The sequence below is a fragment of the Macaca fascicularis genome, chromosome 9, assembly GCF_037993035.2.
Source record: "Macaca fascicularis isolate 582-1 chromosome 9, T2T-MFA8v1.1".
Classification (NCBI taxonomy): Eukaryota; Metazoa; Chordata; class Mammalia; order Primates; family Cercopithecidae; genus Macaca; species Macaca fascicularis.
The window spans coordinates 16,260,055-16,279,189 of NC_088383.1; the positions used below are offsets into that span (position 1 = coordinate 16,260,055).

Here is a 19,135-nt window from a genome sequence, read left to right on the forward strand (position 1 = left end):
CCAATTAATAAAATGTCTAATGAGTGCACATAAATAATACCCAGGGTCCAAAAGCTAGTAGCTCCTCCCTCATGTTTACTTGGCATTTATGAAGCACTTTAACATGTATTGATTTAGAATGCCCAAGTTTAATATTTAATGTGGCATCTAATAGATTTCCATCAAGACACAGAAAGAAACATTCTAACAGTACAGGCAGTGATTTTAAGTTTTAAATAAAGGCAAATGAGGTTCAAGTAGGTGAAGAAAATTGTTTCAAAAAGTCGTGGGGAAAGTACACAATGAAAGTCTTTTGTCTATTTCAAATCCAACTAAAAACACAAGTTACAGCACAAGAATCAGTTCTAAAGAGAATACAAAGTGTGTGTTAAAAGCCATTTGAATCGTTCGCTCTGCCAGGAGGTGAATGGGCTAAAAGGCTCACTCTCAGAGTTTAATTTCACCACGTAATCTTTAGGTTTAGAGTAAAGGGAAGCAAATGCATCCCTAAAACTATGCGCTGAGCATATGTGCTGTGTGCAAATGAAGTCACTGAGAAAGGATAGACTTAATTTTGCTACCAGCAACATTTGGACAATCCGTGGATGCAGGGCCTGGAGAGCAAAGCCACATTTTAAAAGGGCACTCTGTGCTCCGGCAGATGGGCTACAGACTTGACCAGACTGCAGCCACTGTGTCTTCCACTTACACCAGTTGCATGCATTAACTTTTCTATTCCTTAACCATATGCCTTATCACACATTCAAAAACATGTCCAGCAGATGGTAGATAACAAAGAGAAGAGGGCGAGAAGTGAAAAACCTTGTTCCAAAGGAGGCATCTAAAAACCAATCACCTCCAACCTCTGATGAGAAGGGAATATTGTGAATCATCAAATGCCATTAAACACCCAAAGTTTGACGCCATCCTTAAGAAGCAGATATTGACTTTTTGGATCACAATACTTGGAATAACATGCATACATTTTTCTAATACTGTTATGTTTTCTTAACTCAGAATAATCACATATTTTCATAATACCATAAACATTGACATAATAATAGATTGGCAATTCCCAGAATATTACTTCCTGTCACGTGAAACCCTAAATAGACGTATGGCTCTACACTGAGGAATCAGACTGAATGAACATTATCTCATGAGCACTGAAGCAAGAAAAATGTCCTGAGTTCAGAAAACATCATCTCTTTTTATAAAATCTCTATTTGAAGAGAAACAACAGAAGGGCTATTTACACCACTAACTCTGTCTCCATGCAGAGTCCAAAGAAGCCGGACAAAGGGCGTGGGAAAATACCTCCAGGAAAAACGCAGCAGTGTAGACAGCAGGGGAAGAGTACCAGGCGCCACTGTTCTCTGCACAGTACAACTCCTACAATGCAGGCAGCTCAGAAACACAATGAAAGTTAGGAAAGACCACAGGAGAGAGGAAACAAGAGGGACGAAAGGGAGGAACCTGAAGTAAAGGGAGGGACCTGACTCCAACACTCCGTTCTGCCCTGATCCCAAACATGGACCCTGAAAACAGCTCAGCTCCATTGCATCAGCCCATGGGCATGCACACTCATCTGAAATGCCAAATGAAAAACAAGCTTTAACACCATCACACAGCAACTCAGAATGAACGTCATCAACACCAGGCATTGTCCTTCCAAAGTCCCTTCTGGGACATGGACAGCCCAGGTGTGTGCCTGCTGAGCCAGTGAATAGAGTGCAACCAAGTCACACCTGGTGGCCCAAAACTCTCGCCATGCTTGCACTCCAGGTCCCTCCCTACCTCTGAAGTGGCTCCTGGAGCTCTGCATAAAAAGTGGTGGGCAGGCCGGGCATGGTGGCTCACACCTGTAATCCCAGCACTTTGGGAGGCTGAGGTGGGCGGACACCTGAGGTCGGGAGTTTGAGACCAGCCTGGCCCACATGGTGAAACCCCATCTCCACTAAAAATATAAAAATTAGCCATGCGTGGTGGCGCGTGCCTGAGGTCTCAGCTACTCGGGAGGCTGAGCCAGGAGAATTGCTTGAACCCAGGAAGCAGAGCTTGCAGTGCACCGAGATCACACCACTACATTCCAGCCTGGGTGACAGAGAGAGACCCTGTCTCAAAAAAAAGTGGTGGACAGTGGAACTTTCAAGGCAATGAACTTGGCAACTGTCTCCCTTCACGTCTCAAGAAGAGGCCTGGGGAGCCAGGCCCAGGGAAGCACTGAGTCTGATCTGTAAGTCCTTTCTCCAACGGCATTTCACATAAAGAGAAGAAACAGGCTGGGGGCTGCAGCTCCCGCTGACCCAGCACCATGGGCCTCAGAATTGCTTTGACATCTTGAACTTTCGTTCTACAACAGGTACTGCTCCTGGAATAACGATACTTTCACTAAGACTTGTCAACAGACAATAGGTGAATGGTACGAGCAGAGGAAATAAGGAAATAATCCTATCCTGTCTAACTTTATAAATGAGAGACCTGTAGGAGCAGTTCGTTCAATCTGGAGGCATTTCAGTTTTTCCAGTAGACCAGCTCTTGATATGATCAATGCTGATTCAAATTTTCTGACTTCTGGAATAGATATGCTTAGAACTTAACTTTTTAAAGTTATGAGAATACTTTGAAGAAATGACTCAATATATTAATGACTCAAAAGAGTTAATGAAGTGTCCCAAGTAACATCTAGACGCTGCTTAGGGATTAATAGATGCTAGTTTTGTCTGTCTGTTTGAGACAGGGTCTTGCTCTGACACCCAGGCTGGAGTGCAGTGGCACAATCATGGGCCCACTGCAGCCTAGACCTTTCAGGCTCAAGCAATTCTCCTGCCTCAGCCTCCTGAGTACAGGCGCATGCCGCCATGCCCAGCTAATTTTTGTATTTTTTGTACAGACGGGGTCTCACTATGTTTCCCAGGCTGGTCTTGAACTCCTGGGCTCAAGTGATTCACCCACTTCAGCCTCCCAAGGTGTTGGGACTACAGGCATTAGCCACCAAGGCCAGCCCTGGCTTTTGTTTGTGTATCAACAGTTGCACCTTCTAAATGGCAAATGCACCTGGGTTTCCTTTAAAGAGGGGAACAGAGCCAGGCATGGTGGTTCATGCCTGTAATCCCAACACTTTGGGAGTCTGAGGCAGGTGGATCACCTGAGGTCAGGAGTTTGAAACCAGCCTGGCCAACTTGGTGAAACCCTCTCTCTACTCAAACTACAAAATTAGCCAAGCGTGGTGCTGCACACGTGTAGTCCCAGCTACTCGAGAGGCTGAGGTAGGAGAATTGCTTGAACCCAGGAGGTGGAGGTTGCAGTGAGCCGAGATCGCGCCACTGCACTTCAGCCTGGGCCACAGAGCGAGACTCGGTCTCAAAAAATAAATAAAGAAATAAAATAAATAAATAAATAAAGAGGGAACAGGCATTAAAACAGTCCCATATCACCTCCAGCTCTATACATGTGGCATGCAAATATTAAACTCTAAAAGGGTTTCTACTTCCTCTCTCTCCCATTCCTTCTTTACCCTGGCACACACACATACACACATACACACGAATATACATGAATTCATACATAAATACACATGCACACACACCTACCCACACCATAGCTTATCTGGTAGGTGTGTGATAAAGTGGTACTACATAATCAAATAGGATATTCATTGAGATAATTTTATCATTTGGTGGGCTAACAGAATAAAGAAAAATACAAGTTTGGATTAAGACATTATAGAAAATAAACATAAACATCATAGTGAAACCTCAACTTTGGTTTCTAACAATGCTTCCGCATTCAAAAACTCAAGCCATTTATAGCTGGAAAGTAAAATGAATGTGCTATATTTTAAAAATCAGTTCATATATATAAATACATATATACATACACGCCCTCAAAATGGCTAAAATTTAAAGAACTAACAATACCTTATGTTTATGAGAAACAGAAGAAAGAAAAAATTTCTCATATATTTTCAAGGGGAGTATAGAAAGATACAACCAATTTGGGAAAAAGTCTAGAAGTTTCTTATGAACGGAATTAGTCACCTACCCTATGATCTAGCAAGGGCACTCCTAGGTATGTTCTGGAGAGAAATGAAAAATATGTCCATGGAAGAATTGTCTAAACTGTTCACACAACTACAGATAGAACAGCCAAACACTAGAAATAACGTGAGTGCCCAGCAATGGAAGAATGGGTAAACTGGAATATTCATACAGAAGAACGTTTTTCAGCAACAAAAGGAAACAAACTACTACTGATACAGTAGTATCAGTACTGGATGATACGGGATAAATGGATGGATCTGGGCCTGGTTGTGGTGGCTCACGTCTGTAATCCCAGCACTTTGGGAGGCCGAGGCAGGTGGATCACCTGAGGTCAAGAGTTCGAGACCAGCCTGGCCAACATGGTGAAACCTTGTCTCTACTGAAAATACAAAAATTGGCCAGGTGTGGTGGTGGGTACCTGTAATCCCAACTACTCAGGAGGCTGAGGCAGGAGAATCGCTTGAACCTGGGAGGCAGAGGTTGCAGTGAGCAAAGATCACGCCACTGCCCTCCAGCCTGGGCAATAAGTGAGACTCTGTCTCAAAAAAAAAAAAAAAAAAAAAAAAACGGCGGGCACAGTGGCTCATGCCTGTATTCCCAGCACTTTGGGAAATCGAGGCAGGTAGATCACGTGAGGTCAGGCGTTCACGACCAGCCTGGCCAACATGGCGAAACCCCATCTCTACTAAAAAAATACAAAAAATATTAGCCGAGCATTGTGGCGGGCACCTGTAATCCCAGCTACTCGGGAGGCTAAGGCAGGAGAATGGTGTGAATCTGGGAGGCGGAGCTTGCAGTGAGCCGAGACCACACCATTGCACTCCAGCCCGAGCAACAGAGCGAGACTCCATCTCAAAATAAATAAATAAGTAAACCAAAAACAAATGGATGGATCTCAAAAAACCCATGGTGTATAAAAGAAACCAGAGTACCAGAGCACATAGTGTCAATTTATATGAAGTTCTAAAACAGACAGAAAACTAATCTGCGGTAGAAAATAATCAGAACTGTGATTGCCCTGAAGAGTAGAGGCAGGGATTTACTAGGAAAGGAATGAGGGACTGTTTTGGAATGATGGAAATATTCGGTACCTTGATAAGGTTTTGAACTGCACATGTGTATACCTAGGTTAGCACTTAATATTTGTCAATGTCCTGGTATGTAAATTTCCCTAAGAGGAAAAAAAAGCATAAGTAAATATGGAACACTAATTAATGAGATACATGCTGAAGTATTTGTTTAGGGGAAAGAGTACTGATACCTGAGACATACTTTAAAATGCATAGAATATGATTAATGGATGGACAAAAGGATGAATAAATGAGTAGGTAATAAGGCAAGTAAAATAAAATGTTAATTATAGAGCCTAAGTGATGCGTATGGGTATTCACTGCAAAATGTTTCCATTTCTTTGTATGACTGATATTTTCATGAGATAAACTGGAAAAAAATAAACTGATTACAGTCCCATAATACCATCTATCACTTTAAAATTAGTTTTCTGAGTCTTTGTATAAGCAAAGAGGAAGTAGAAGGATTTTTATTTTTTGAGACAAGGTCTTGCTCTGTCACCCAGGCTGGAGTACACTGACATGATCATGGCTCACTATAGTCTCCAACGCCTGGGCTTGAGCGAGATTCTCGCCTCAGCCTCCCAAGAAGCTGGGACCACAGGTGCCTGCCACCATGCCCAGCTAATTTTTAAATTTTGTGTAGAGACAAGGTCTCCTTATGTTTTCCAGGCTGGTCTTGAACTCCTGGGCTCAAGCGATCCTCCTGCCTTAGCCTCCCAAACTGTTGGGATTATAGCCATGAGCCACTGTGCCTGTCTAGAAGATTTTTTTTAAAAGAAAGAAAAATATTAAACTCTTACAAGTTCAAATACCAAATAAATACTGGTATTTCACACTTATTTTAGAGCAAAGAAAGCCCTCACTCTATGCCAAAAGGAGAAAAAAGGCATCTCATTACGCTTTATGAATTCAATCACACCTGAATGTTTTACACGTAACCTCATCCTTCCCTTCCTCAACCCATCAATCGCTGGGTTCAAACACGTTTCTCTTCTTATATAAACAGTTTGCCAAATATTAATGGGCTCCGAACACACAAGCCAGAAGATTCCCCCAATCCCAGCTGGGTATAAACCCAAATCCCACTCTGTTCTATTGGACCTCCCTAAGAGTTCATGAGAGTTATTGTTGGGAGCTGCTTATCTCTTCTGCGTCTCTTCTTATCTTATCTGCATGGATCACATGCAGTATCAAGTACCAAGCTTTGCTCATAAAAGATGCTCAAGGTTGCCTTTTCATGGTTCAAGGGCAAACAGGAACCACACATGGGGTGTTTTCATCTCTGTTCATGAAAATTACGAGGCCCATGAAAAGCCCCTTATTTACACTGGTAAAATGCTATGAGGACCAACATTGTGTGAAATTATAATGTAATCCTCTAAGTCAGAGAGCAGCACAGCTGGGGGGCGAAGTCCAGGCTGTCTCCTACATAACAGTAGACTCTTCCAATTAATGTGCAACTTTGGGCAAGTCGTTTAACTTCTTTGCACCTCACAGTCCTCTTCTATAAAGGGAGACTGATATTTACGCTGCATGCGATTGATGTGAAGATTAAATAAGATGATCTGTCAAGCTCCTTTGCATACTGTCTGGCATGTAAGAAGCACCCAGCACATGTTTGCTATCCGTCATTGTTAGTTTTACGTGTCCACGTGAATGAAGCTGACAGTGCCTATCTCTATTGTATCAATTTAACATTACGTACAGCAGACAAATCAATATTGACAATTCCAAGAATTTAATAAATCACAGTTATCTAAACAAACTCCACTCCCAGGGCCTCAAAGTCAACATACAAAAACTCAGCACCACTTTAAACACAGACTTCAGGACTGCAGAAGCTGACGGTTTTCCTTGCAATGTGTGTCCGTGGTGGGTTCTAAAGTCTCAGGGAGGCAAGGGACAGGGAAGTCACTTGTCCGGAATCCGAGAGGACACCCTCAGCAGTCTTTTTCCTCCTTCTCAACATCCTCAAAGGCAGAGAAATGGGCCTCCCGGTACCCTCTGGCCATCTGATAGAGGGTCATGATCCATCCTCGACATTTTAGCTGGGCAGGCAGAATGAGTCCTCCAAAGACATCCACGCCCTCATCCCTGGAACTTGTCAATATGTTGTGTTAAGAAGTGACTGCAGAGGTCATTAGGGCTATGAATATCCAGATAAAGAGAATATCCTGAATGAACCCCTAAAAGCAGGGAACTTTCTCCAGCTGTAGCCAGAGAGACATGGCAGAAGGGTAAGTCAGAGCGACTGGACGTGCAGGAGGCCTGGGTGCACGCGTGCTGGTTTGGCAATGGAAGAGGCAAGGTGACGAGGAATACAGGTGGCCTTATGGAAGTCAGAAAGGCTTCTGGCCAAGACAACAAAGCAACAGGGACTCAGTCCTGAATTGGCAAGGAACTGAATTCTAACAACAACTTGGTTGAGTTTGGAAATGAATTCTTCTCTAAAGCCTCCAAAAAGGAACATGGCCCAGCTGATGTTTTGTTGTTGTTGTTGTTTGTTTGTTTGTTTTGTTCTGTTGCTCAGGTTGGAGTGCAGTCATGTGATCATGGCTCACTGCAGCTTCAACCTCCCAGGCTCAAGCAATCCTCTCACCTCAGCCTCTTGAGTAGCTGGGACCACAGGTGTGTACCACCATGCCTGGCTAATTTCTTTATTATTTGTAGAGATGAAGTCCTGCTACGTTGCACAGGGTGGTCTTAAATGCCTGAGTTCAAGCAATCTTCCCACCTTGGCTTCCCAAAGTCTTGAGATTGCAGGTGTAAGTCACCACACCTGGCCCCGATGCTTGGATTTTGACGTTGTGAGACCCCAACCAGAGACTTAGTTAAACCCTACTGTCTATACCCAAGCTTCTGACCCATGTAAAATACGAGACAATAATGGGTGGCTAAATTGCTCCATTTGTGGCAGTTTGTTAAGTTAGCAATGGAAAACTAACGCAATGAAAATATCAGAAGTTCCCTAACATGTTTCCCTTTTTTCCCTCTAGATCAAATACTCTCTGGAATTGAACCATCTTTCACAAACAAGACTTCGAAGCTACCCCTTTAGCAGCTACCCTTAAAAAAAAAAATCCTGGATTTCCTCCTTCTGATTAGCTCAGTTTAGCTATTCCAGGGCTGAGCTTGTCATGACCAGGGACAATGTGGTTTCTGTCACAGGGGTGGGTAGGCACAGAGGAGTGCCAGTCCAGCCCAACGCCAGCAAACATCATGAATGGGTAACAGTATCATATGGACAAGCAGAGCATACGACGCCAGGAGACCTGATTTCAAGCTCTCCTTTGAATGTATCTGGCATCTAGGGCCAACCACAATCATCTAAGTATGGTCAGATCAGCTCACGATACAGTAAGATTATGCCCCAATCTGCTTTCTAGAAACCATGCCTTCATCAAGGCAGCCCAACATCAGCCTGGCGGTTCTGGTAGCCAAGCCACACTTTCTACTTTTTACCTGATTAGTGTTACAGTCACCTGAAAGATCTAAGTCTTTTTCCCATGGATTAAAATAAAATTAACCCATTCTATGCTGCAACTTTGTTACTGCCATAGTTACTGCCCACAAGAGGGTTATTATATTTTTTATCTAAATTTGGATCTAACTTTTGCAAGCCCTCTTCTTACCTTTATGTTATAAGAAATTATAATCAATGTCCTCATCCAAATAATTAATAAAATATGATTAATTATAAAGGCTAAATTGTTAATAATTAAACAACTAAGATAATAGCAAATGTTACTTATAATAAAATGTTAAGATACAAGGTACACGTGCTTTAATTCTGTTAATATACATTTCCCTTAGAATACACTTCTTATTGATTCCTCTGTGAGAGAAGAGATTTAAGCCATAATTGCGGTGCAAGGAAACCACACCACAACCACACTCAAATAATGTCAGAATAAAGAGGAAGAGAGTGAACATCATTCATTGAGACTGGGCTACTAATGGCTGTTCTTGAAATCAGAAGTCTTGCCAGGCATAGCAGCTCATGCCTGTAATCCCAGCACTTTGGGAGGCCGAGGTGGGTGGATCACCTAAGGTCAGAAGTTCGAGACCAGCCTGGCCAACATGGTGAAACCCTGTCTCTACAAAAAATACAAAAACTAGCCAGGTGAGGTGGTGTGCACCTGTAGTCCCAACTACTTGGGAGGGTGAGGCAAGAGAATTGCTTGAACTCAGGAGGCAAAGGTTGCAGTGAGCCGAGATCATGCCACTGCACTCCAGCCTGGGCGACAGAGCAAGACTCTGTCTCAGAAAAAAAAAATCATAAATCTTACTGATAGGACTCACTTTATGGATTGGGGACAACTTTAATAAAAGCGTTCAGTGCTCTTTATTCAGCTCTGCCAAAATGACATTAAAACTCTTTCCCCCAATACAAATACAATCATTTTCCTATTCAAATTCTGAGCTCAAGATAGTACATCTAAGAAAATAAAAATATTCATCTGATGTGGAACTAGCTGAGCCTTTTCTCATTAAATGTATGCCTCTCTATCCTTGCAGGAGTATAGATCGAAACAAGACAAACAAAATGATAAAACAATCTCTGGTAAACTCAATTCTCACTTCCAAGGTAATCTTTTCCTAAGCCAATTGTTACTTCCCCAAATTCCAAAAGATCTTACTAGCTCACACATTTGAATGTCCTTATATATTTCATATAAGAGCTCAAAATGTGGATGAACATATGAAATCCGCATTTGATCATCTTTTCTTCCCATCCAGTTTAAGGAATATAAGACAGCTGGACCTAATTCTTCCATCATTATTATTCAGAGATTCCCAATGACGATGAAAATCACTAAAGCACCAGTATTGTCCAGTCTGTGCTGTAGCTACTTTAAATATTTGATCAACTGGGGCCTCTTCTACTTAATTTGCAACTTTTAGGAACACTGAGTGATGGACTACATGCTTATGCTCCTTGAAATAAGACTTCTGCATCCCACTGTGTGTAACTCCTTGAAATATCTAGAAATCAACGTTACTGGCCACCGTGGTGGCTCACACCTATAATCCCAGCACTTTGGGAGGCTGAGGTCAGGAGTTTGAGACCAGGCTGGCCTGTCTCTACTAAACCCAAGATGGGGTGAAACCCCGTCTCTACTAAAAATACAAAAATTAGTCAGGCGTGGTGGCAGGTGCCTGTAATCCCAGCTACTGGTGAGACTGAGGCAGGAGAATCTCTTGAACCCAGGAGGCAGAGGCTGCAGTGAGCTGACAGGGCGCCACTGCACTCCAGCCTGGGCGACAGAGTGAGACTCTATCTCAAAAACAAAAAGAGAAACATTACCGACAACCAGTAGCTGAACGTTTTTTGAGTCATACAAGAGTTAGTGGGTTTCATCTGAATCAAGAGACTCATGCCTAATTACATAAAAACTACCATCTTGATGTCCTTCTCACTTTAGGCATTTATTTTTCCACTCATTTTCCAATAGGACTGTAAACTTTCCGAGGTAAGAATTGCGAAATAATCAAGCTTATGCAAAAAATATAATGCCCCCTCCCCAACAGACCACCTCGTTTTGTCCAATAAGTATTTTGCACACTGTCTTCATACAGCAGATGCTAAGATCTAGGAACTTGATTTCAAGAGCAGGAAAGAGGACAGCTACAAATGAAGGAAGTGAGGGTGTAGAGCAACCCTGGAAAGGAGGATAAAGGAAATGTTCTAGAGGAGATGATTTGAACTGGGAAGAGAAGGAGACCATGGGAAAGGCATTGGAGGACAGGCACGGAGGTCCTAAAGGCCAGGCTTAGTCATCCAGGCTTCACACTTCAGGCAAAAGGGACATTCTTCGCATTATTCTGCAGGACAGGAATGTGAATTAAATGGTGCTTGAAGACAGACAACATGGAAGAGAGTTTTGAGTTGAAAGAACAAATTAAAACTGAGAGACATGAAGAAAATGCTGTCTTTAGCAAGGACCTGAGGAGGGCTAAGGCAGACATGCAGTGGAAAGTAGGAGAAATGAATGAACAGCATGTCTAAGCTATGAGAGAGAGACAAGGATGCTACCTTAACCTCTGGCAAGGTCATCGGCCTTAAAATAACTGAGTGATTCACTCCCTTCCTCCATTATTTATCTACCTTTTGGCCAAAGCCCAGAAATCGAGAAGGTTCAGGCTTCTCTGCAGCTCTAAGTTCAGTTTCCTGGCAGGAGGCTGATGGCAGGACACTTCATCATCCTTCTCCTTCCCCTAGACATGAGGTTGGATGGAGTCCCATATGACTCCACCAAGCCATCAGCGGCCCCTTCAGCTTCTGTTCCAGACCCTGCCTGAATGTCACCTGTCTCCCCTCTCTGGGACCCACTGAACTGGATTCTTTTGCTCCCAAATGAGATGAAAATTGCAGGAGAGCAAGCAACTCCTCCCTTCCTCTATTCCTCAACAGATGCAGCGCCAAGGCCTGCCCAGGTGGTTCCACAGTGCTCCTCCCTCATCAGCATGGGGGCTTCTCAGATTGTTCAAATGGCCCTGGGCCCTGGAGCTGGTGGGGTGCATCTGCTTGAGAGAGGCGGAGAAATCTCAGAGGGGCCATGCTGAGTCTTGGGAAGGACAACTGGGAGGCCATTCAAGTCAGGTGGGTAGAGGGTGGGGGGGCAGTCCCTAACATTTCATTACATAAAGGCAGAAGGGATTATGGCAACATCCCATCCCAGTTTTCTTTTACTTCATTTGCTTACTAATACATATGTTTCAACGAAAATTAGAGCACAGCCAAAAAGCCAGCAAGACTTCAGAAAGTGGCTTTTGGCAGGGGTTTCAGAGGCTACATGTTCTCCCTACAGGTGTGAATCCCAGCTCTGGAACACAGCACACTCAATGTACCCAAACATAAGAAAAGTCATAGCCCACTTTTCCTTCCTCATCTGGAAGGAAAACAGTTATTCTGGTGATGGTGGGTGTCCTTGAGGTGGTTCACAATGATCCTTGTCATGGCTCCAGTTTGGAGGAATTTTGTTAAACCGATGCGAGAACGCCATGCACTTTTCTAAATGTAACTTCTCTAGCTTGGTTCCAAAAAGCAGTTCATGCTGCATCACCGTCCTGTGTGGGCGAATCTCAATTCACAGTTCTTAGGGGTTAGGGTCTGTGTTAGTTTCCTACTGCTGCCATAACAAATGATCAAACAACTCAGTGGCTAGAAGCAACACACACTTATCATCTTACAGTTCCGGAGGTCGGAAGTCCAAACTCAGTTTCACTGGGCTAAAGCCAAGATGTCAGATTGGTTTCCTTGACTTTTCTGGTTTCTAGAAGCTGCCTGCATTACTTGGCTCCTGGCCTCCTCCTCCATTTGCAAAGCTATCCATGTAGCATCTTCAGTCTCTCTCTGACTTGGACCCCTTGCTTCTATTAGTACATCTCCTCTGACTTTGACCTTCCTGCTTCCCTCTTGTGATTGATTACAATGGGCCCAGCTGGATGATAATTGGGACTAATCTTCCCATCTCAAGATCCTTAAGGGAATCACCTGGCCAAAGTCTCTTTGGCCACGTAAAGTCACATACGGGTTCCAGGGATTAGGACATAGACATTCTGGGGGCCATTATTCTACTACCACAACATCTGTGTGGCCAGAGAGCACACTTACCTTAGGTCACCTGGCCTGGGTTTCCTCATCTCCAGAACAAAGAAAATCAACTCGATCCCCAATATCTTTCTGACACTAACATTTGCTACATAAATTTATCTATGAGATTTCTACTGCACGGATCTTAAGGAAGAGAAGGGATGTAAGCAGACACTCAGATTTCGAGTCTGGTTAACAGAGAAGCAGGAATGCTGGGCTCCAGAAGGAAGGACAAGGAGTTTGAGGTAAACCTAGAGTACTGAAGTGGAGGTGTCTACCAGCTCGCTGGACATAAAGAGATGGAGCTATGACATCAACTAAAGATGTGAAAGCCACAGTCATCCATCCACAGGGGCTTAATTCCCAGAATTTACAAAGATTAATAGATTCTGAAAAGGGTAAATGAAAGAAAGAAAAGGACTGGGCATGGTGGCTCACATCTGTAATCCCAGCACTTTGGGAGGCCTAGGCGGGCGGACTTTCTGAGGTCAGGAGGTCATGACTAGCCTGGCCAACATGGTGAAGTCCCATCTCTACTAAAAATACAAAAATTAGCCAGGTGTGGTGGCATGCACCTGTAATTCCAGCTACTAGGGAGGCCTAGGCAGGAGGATCATTTCAACCTGGGAGGCGGAGGGTGCAGTGATGCAGTGAGCTGAGATTGCACCACTGCACTCAGCCTGGGGGACAGAGTGAGACTCTGTCAAAAAATAAAAAAAAAGAGAGAGACACAGAGAGAAAGACAGACAGACAGAAAGAAAGATGAGCAAATGTTCGCAGACAGACTTGAATCTAGGAGTAAGAGGAGCTAGCGAATGAAACAGAGGCTTGGTCAGAGAAGGTGGAGTCATCTGACATATGCTGACTCAGCTGTTTAGGGGAACTAATCCTGAAGCCCTTTCTAAAGTGGTTAGTTGCCTCAAATTTTGCCTGTTTACAAGTTAGATTTATTTTTTTAATAATGGTTTTCTTAATTCAGGGTATGTTATTGGGTTACACTGTAGAATTTCTCTTTAAAAAAGTTATTTCATACAATTCATTGGTTGGGTACTGAAATGTAATTTCATTTATTTATTTGAGATGGAGTTTCACTCTGTTGCCCAGGCTGGAGTGCAGTGGCATGATCTCCACTCACTACAACCTCTGCCTCCCAAGTTCAAGCAATTCTCCTGCCTCAGCCTCCTGAGTAGCTGGGATTACAGGCGCCCGCCATCACGCTCAGCTACGTTTTGTATTTTTAGTAGAGATGAGGTTTTACCATGTTGGCCAGGCTGGTCTTGAACTCCTGGGCTCAAGCAATCCACCCACCTCAACTTCCCAAAGTGCTGGGATTACATGCATAAGCTACTGTGCCCGGCCTGAAACTTAATTTCTAAAATACATTTAAAATATATTCAGTTCTGTGTTTCCTGGAGTTGAATAATTTAGCTAGAACTGTTGTCTTTATGAGTCCTAAAGTCATATTTGGTGATGTTAAGTGAAAATGACTTGTGAAAAAAACTTCTCTATAACTTGATCAAACTATAACAGCATTACTGATGTGTATAATTTCCACTAAACATGTTTCACAAAAAGTACACAAGGTATTTGTCGTCACAAGACAAATTCCTCTAAATCTCTGCAATATGCTTTATTCAACTTTTTCTTCATGATACAGCTTTATACATACCTGCTGTCTATCCAGTTTATTTCCGTATGTTTTCTTGGTAAGCAGTGTTTACTAAAAGTAGGAAATTAATATTTACTAAAAATTCCAAATTAGTATTTGCCAGCAATAATAAAGATGCACAGTTAGATTTACTGAGATGTCAGTAATTTGGTTAAAATAAAGAATTGATTAAAACTGAGAAAGTATTAATACTTGAAAGCTATTTGTTTAGAAATGCATGCACTATTTTCCTTCTTTTGGTTTAGATGTTGCCGGGCGCGGTGGCTCAAGCCTGTAATCCCAGCACTTTGGGAGGCCGAGACGGGAGGATCACGAGGTCGGGAGATCGAGACCATCCTGGTTAACACGGTGAAACCCCGTCTCTACTAAAAAATACAAAAAACTAGCCGGGCGAGGTGGCGGGCACCTGTAGTCCCAGCTACTCGGGAGGCTGAGGCAGGAGAATGGCGTGAACCCGGGAGGCGGAGCTTGCAGTGAGCTGAGATCCGGCCACTGCACTCCAGCCTGGGTGACAGAGCGAGACTCCGTCTCAAAAAAAAAAAAAAAAAAAAAAAAAACTTGAAAGCTATTTGTTTAGAAATGCATGCACTATTTTCCTTCTTTTGGTTTAGATGTTAAGGTAACAACCTATAAGTTACGAAGTATTATAGGCAAGTACAAATAAGATACAAAAATAATTCATGAAGTCATTTCAAAGACTTTTCCAGAAATTCCCTAGACATTACTGTTGCTCCTGCATAAAGCCCTCACAGCTGGCTTGCGAGGAAGCCCAGCGGCCTCTGTGAGTCCAGCTCCTGCGGTTTCCCAGGACTTGAGCCCATGAATCTTATTTAGAAGTCATGCTCTTAATACAATGTCTCCATACGTTAGGCTTGTTGGACGAACCTCCTGATACCTTACATGGCTTCGTGGTCTTTCAACAGATCCCAGTGTTCTAATAACTGAAGTTTGAGTTTGGCAAAGAATGAACCTCTTAGAGAAGAGAGAGAGCCAATCATTCACCTCAAATGTTATAAGAGATTGCAGCTTTTCTGAGATGAGCAAAAAGCTAGCACGTCATCGCAAAACACCTTGCACGTTCAGCACCGGGTTTGCCTCAAACACCTGCTAGATATCTAGCAACAAAATAAACATCATCCAATACGATGTCTGAGCATGAAGTTCTCAACCTAGCTCTGACCTTCCTTTTGGCACATAAATAAGAGTCCTGGGCTTCAAAAACACATCCCTAAAGAGTACATCTGCACAGCTTACTGCTCTTCTAGAACAGCCCTCTCTATTGAACCCAGCCTCATCACAGTTTCGTAAAAGAGGTGAAGAAAATCAAAATGGGTCAATACTTTTGAACCACAGCTTTTGAAAAATTCCCAGAAAATAGATTCGATACTATAAATGCTCAAGAGCAACTGAGAGGAAACACTTAATAAAAACAGTCATAGTCTAGAGCTAGTTCAAATTCATGATGAACAAAGCCAGCCCTCACTGTGACAACTGATGGTGGCACTGGAAATCACTTTGCTGATCTGAAGCAGCTATGGGAAGAGAGTCTGAAGCCAAACCTCCAATTTGATCTTGAATATATAAAAAGCAAAGTAATGCCAAGAAATTTTGCAGATGCTAGTTTCCTCAGATGACATAAAGACTCATTTAACAAAAAAGGTGTCATTTAGTTCCAGCAATCTAGTTGCAATACTACAGTATATGATTTCTGTCTGTTTGAGGTCTCTAAGTAGTTTTACCAAAGTAATTTCCAAATCCTGTTGGTGCACAATATGTATGTGCAATGCTTGTTCAAAAAATGATTCAAACAAGAGATTCTACATAAAAGCAAAATTTTTACAAATTAGTTTTTGGGAAAGGTAAACATTGAACTTTTCTCTTAAAATGCAAGCCAATGATGATGACTAAAGGTTGCGTTATGGTGTAGGTATTAGCTATGGTTGATGCTTACTTACTCAGCACCATCTGAGCACCAAGTGTATGCATAACAACCTATAATTTACTGTAGAAAATGTAAAGTGAAATCAGATGCAGCATTTGTCTTCCTCGTGTACATGATCCAGGAGAGCAGAGAACACATGAATTTTAAAACTACGTCATACTATAGCAAGTGAACGTTAAGATGCTTTGAAGAACTCAGTGAGTTGGGACTGACCTTCTAATGTTAAAGGAGAAATTGTCCATTCCCTTAAAAATGCTGCTAGCTCAAAATCTGGATGCCAGGCAGTGAGACCTGATTTCTAATAGAACTCCTGAGCTCAAGGCTTTAAAAAGCCATCCTTACAGTAGATAACAACAAAGAAGTAATGCAAGTGGAATACTATGCCAAGATACTTGATCTCCCACTCCAACCATAACCTAAACTAAGCCACTGCTAGCCACGGCAGAAACCGCTTCTCATGCTGACCATTTCTCTCCCATTACACATAATATTCCATTCCTGAGAGGCAGATTTTTAGAAGCAAGAGCTGGGTAAAACGTGGTCTTAGACCTAAACCTGTTATATATACATTGAATATACATGTATACATTGAAGACATGCCATCCTTTCTCTATTTCAGAAGTGCATGAATTTAATATTTCCATATATTGGTATTTCAAGTGCAAAACGAAAAATTCAACTTGCTCTTTAAAATTAATGGTCTCGCTGAAGTGCAAATATCATTCTCTAAAATAGCTGATTCAAAAAGCAGTAGGGTATTAATAAAAGAAGCTACAATGCAACACTGATGATCTAATGTCCTAAACATTTGTTTCCTACACGAAGAGAAATACAGGTCTTTTTGTATTTTGTGGCTGTCTGCTCTTCCATGATATGCATTACTAAAACTATACACAGTTCATAACGGTCATATTCTACCATGGCCATAGAAGCAGCAATGCATTTAAGATATTCCAGGAAATGATACTGCAAGTGCTAGATATGAAAACCTTCAACTCAACATGTAGGCAACAAACTCAACCCAACAGACTGTTGGCAGAGCCTTTCCTCCCCGTGACAACATCGTGGTGGAAGCCCGGGCGTCTCTGCTCTCAGGCACCCTGAGCGGGTTAGCCGAGGAAAGGGGGTCCCAGCAAGGAGACCCTCGGATGCAGCACTCCTCGTTTCTTCGGCCTGCAGGGCCAACTTTGCAGGACACACACCCTTCTGCCGGGACAGGCCTCAGGCTTGGAAACCGGGGGTTCTACAGGGCTGCAGGGAGCTCCCTCGCGGAGACCTGAGCCCCCAGCAAAAGCCCAGGCAGTGGTGCGCTGCTGGGTGAATGCAGAGGCTCATCTGCGGGCCTCAGTGGCCCTTTTGAAAACGCCAGCAACAGAGGAGCCCTCGACGCTGTCCCTACAAAAATGTGCCAAGGAAGCTTTAGGGTGGGGCGGGGGGGACCCCTCAAAAAACGCTGATTTTAAAAACAAAAGACAGGCTCGTGGCCATTCTCAGAGGCGACCACGTTACCCCCGGGGCTGGAAAGCAGATTTGTGGAGGCCAAAGACGAGACAAAAGGCACGAGCTGGCGACAAACAGACCTGGAAAGGATTTTTTTTTTTTTTTTTTGGTGAGCGATGAGGGCCTCCCAGTTCAATTCTTTCTCCCCTTCCAGAGACGATTCCTGGGCCGCTAAGCAAATCCCTCATGGTCTGGAAGAGACGTCAGATAGGCAGGGGGAGAGAACCCCCCAAACTTTCCCAAACTGCGGCAGGCTAGTGGCTGATGGCGGGCAGCGGCCGCGGACCTCGGGGTCCCGGGACACAGGGGGCACCCCGGGGCGGCGGCCGTCCCCTCCCGCCACAACAAAAGGGCCCAGCGCAGCCCAGCAGCTGGGGCTTCCCAGACCCAAGCCCGGCGCGGGGAGGCTGGAGTGCGATCCGGCGGCGCGCCCTGGGCGGCCCCTCTGTCCGCGGCGGCATCGGAGACAGAGCTGCGTGTCCCAGGCGCGGCATAAAGGGGACCCCCGAGCGCATCCAGACGAGCCCCCGCCGCAGCGGCGACAGCAGCTGGAGCTGCGCGTGCCCCCCGCCCGACCCAGCCCCGACCCCTGGCCCCGGCCCCTGGCCCCCGACCCCGGCCCCAGAAGCCTCTGCCCAGGTCACCCCGCGTCCCCGGCCCGCGCCGCCCCCTCGGGAGCGCGTTGCAGGGGGGCTGCAGGCCCGGAGGCTCCCGCTGCGGCTCGGGCTGCGCCGCCACCACGCGGCCCGGGACCCTCCCGCCGCCGCCTGCGCCGCCTCCGCGCCAGGCCCGGCGCGACACAAAGCCCCCGGCCCCGCCGCCGCCCACCGACCTTGCGCTCCCGCGCCGGGCTCCCGCAGCGTCTTGGTCACCGCCTTCCAGACGTGGCAGCCCAGCAGGCACAGCAGCAGCGCCGCGGACCTGCTCATCTCCGCCGCAGGGCCGGCGGCGGCTCGGGCTAGCGGAGAGCGGGCCGGGCGGCGGCGCGTCACGGGCGGCCGGGCGCCGCGCCCCCCTCCATGTCGCTGGCTCCGCGCGCCGGGCCCGCCGCCCGATTGGCCCGGCCCCGCCGCCCCGGCCGCTCCCTCCCGCGCACCGCGCCGGGTTTCCCCGAAGAGCCGCGGCGGCGGCGGCTGCAGCTCCGCCAGTTCCTTAACCCCTTCCTGCCCCGCCCGCCGCCGCCGCCGCCGCTGCCGCTGCCGCTGCCCCTGCCCGCGTCCAGGCCCCGGGCCCGTGGTGCCACCTGGCGGCCGCCGCGCCGAGGGAGCCCCCGACCGGCGCCGCTGCCTCGCACCCCCCGCCCGACCCCCCCGCAACACGGCTCGCCCCATC

General features: G+C 45.2%; 1 protein-coding gene across 5 annotated transcripts in view; it reads right to left on the reverse strand.

The window, feature by feature from the left end:
• FAM171A1 (family with sequence similarity 171 member A1) overlaps positions 1-18,915 on the reverse strand; it is a 147,271-nt gene extending 128,356 nt beyond the window's left edge. For all 5 annotated transcript variants that reach the window (XM_074001117.1, XM_045399623.2, XM_065520343.1 and 2 more), the window contains exon 1: positions 18,636-18,915. Coding sequence is in view for 3 of the 5 variants with exons in the window: in XM_045399623.2 (XP_045255558.1) it covers positions 18,636-18,732 (97 nt within the window). In the remaining 2 variants the exon portion in view is untranslated. The remainder of the gene's footprint in view (positions 1-18,635) is intronic.
• Between the last annotated feature and the right edge of the window lie 220 nt (positions 18,916-19,135).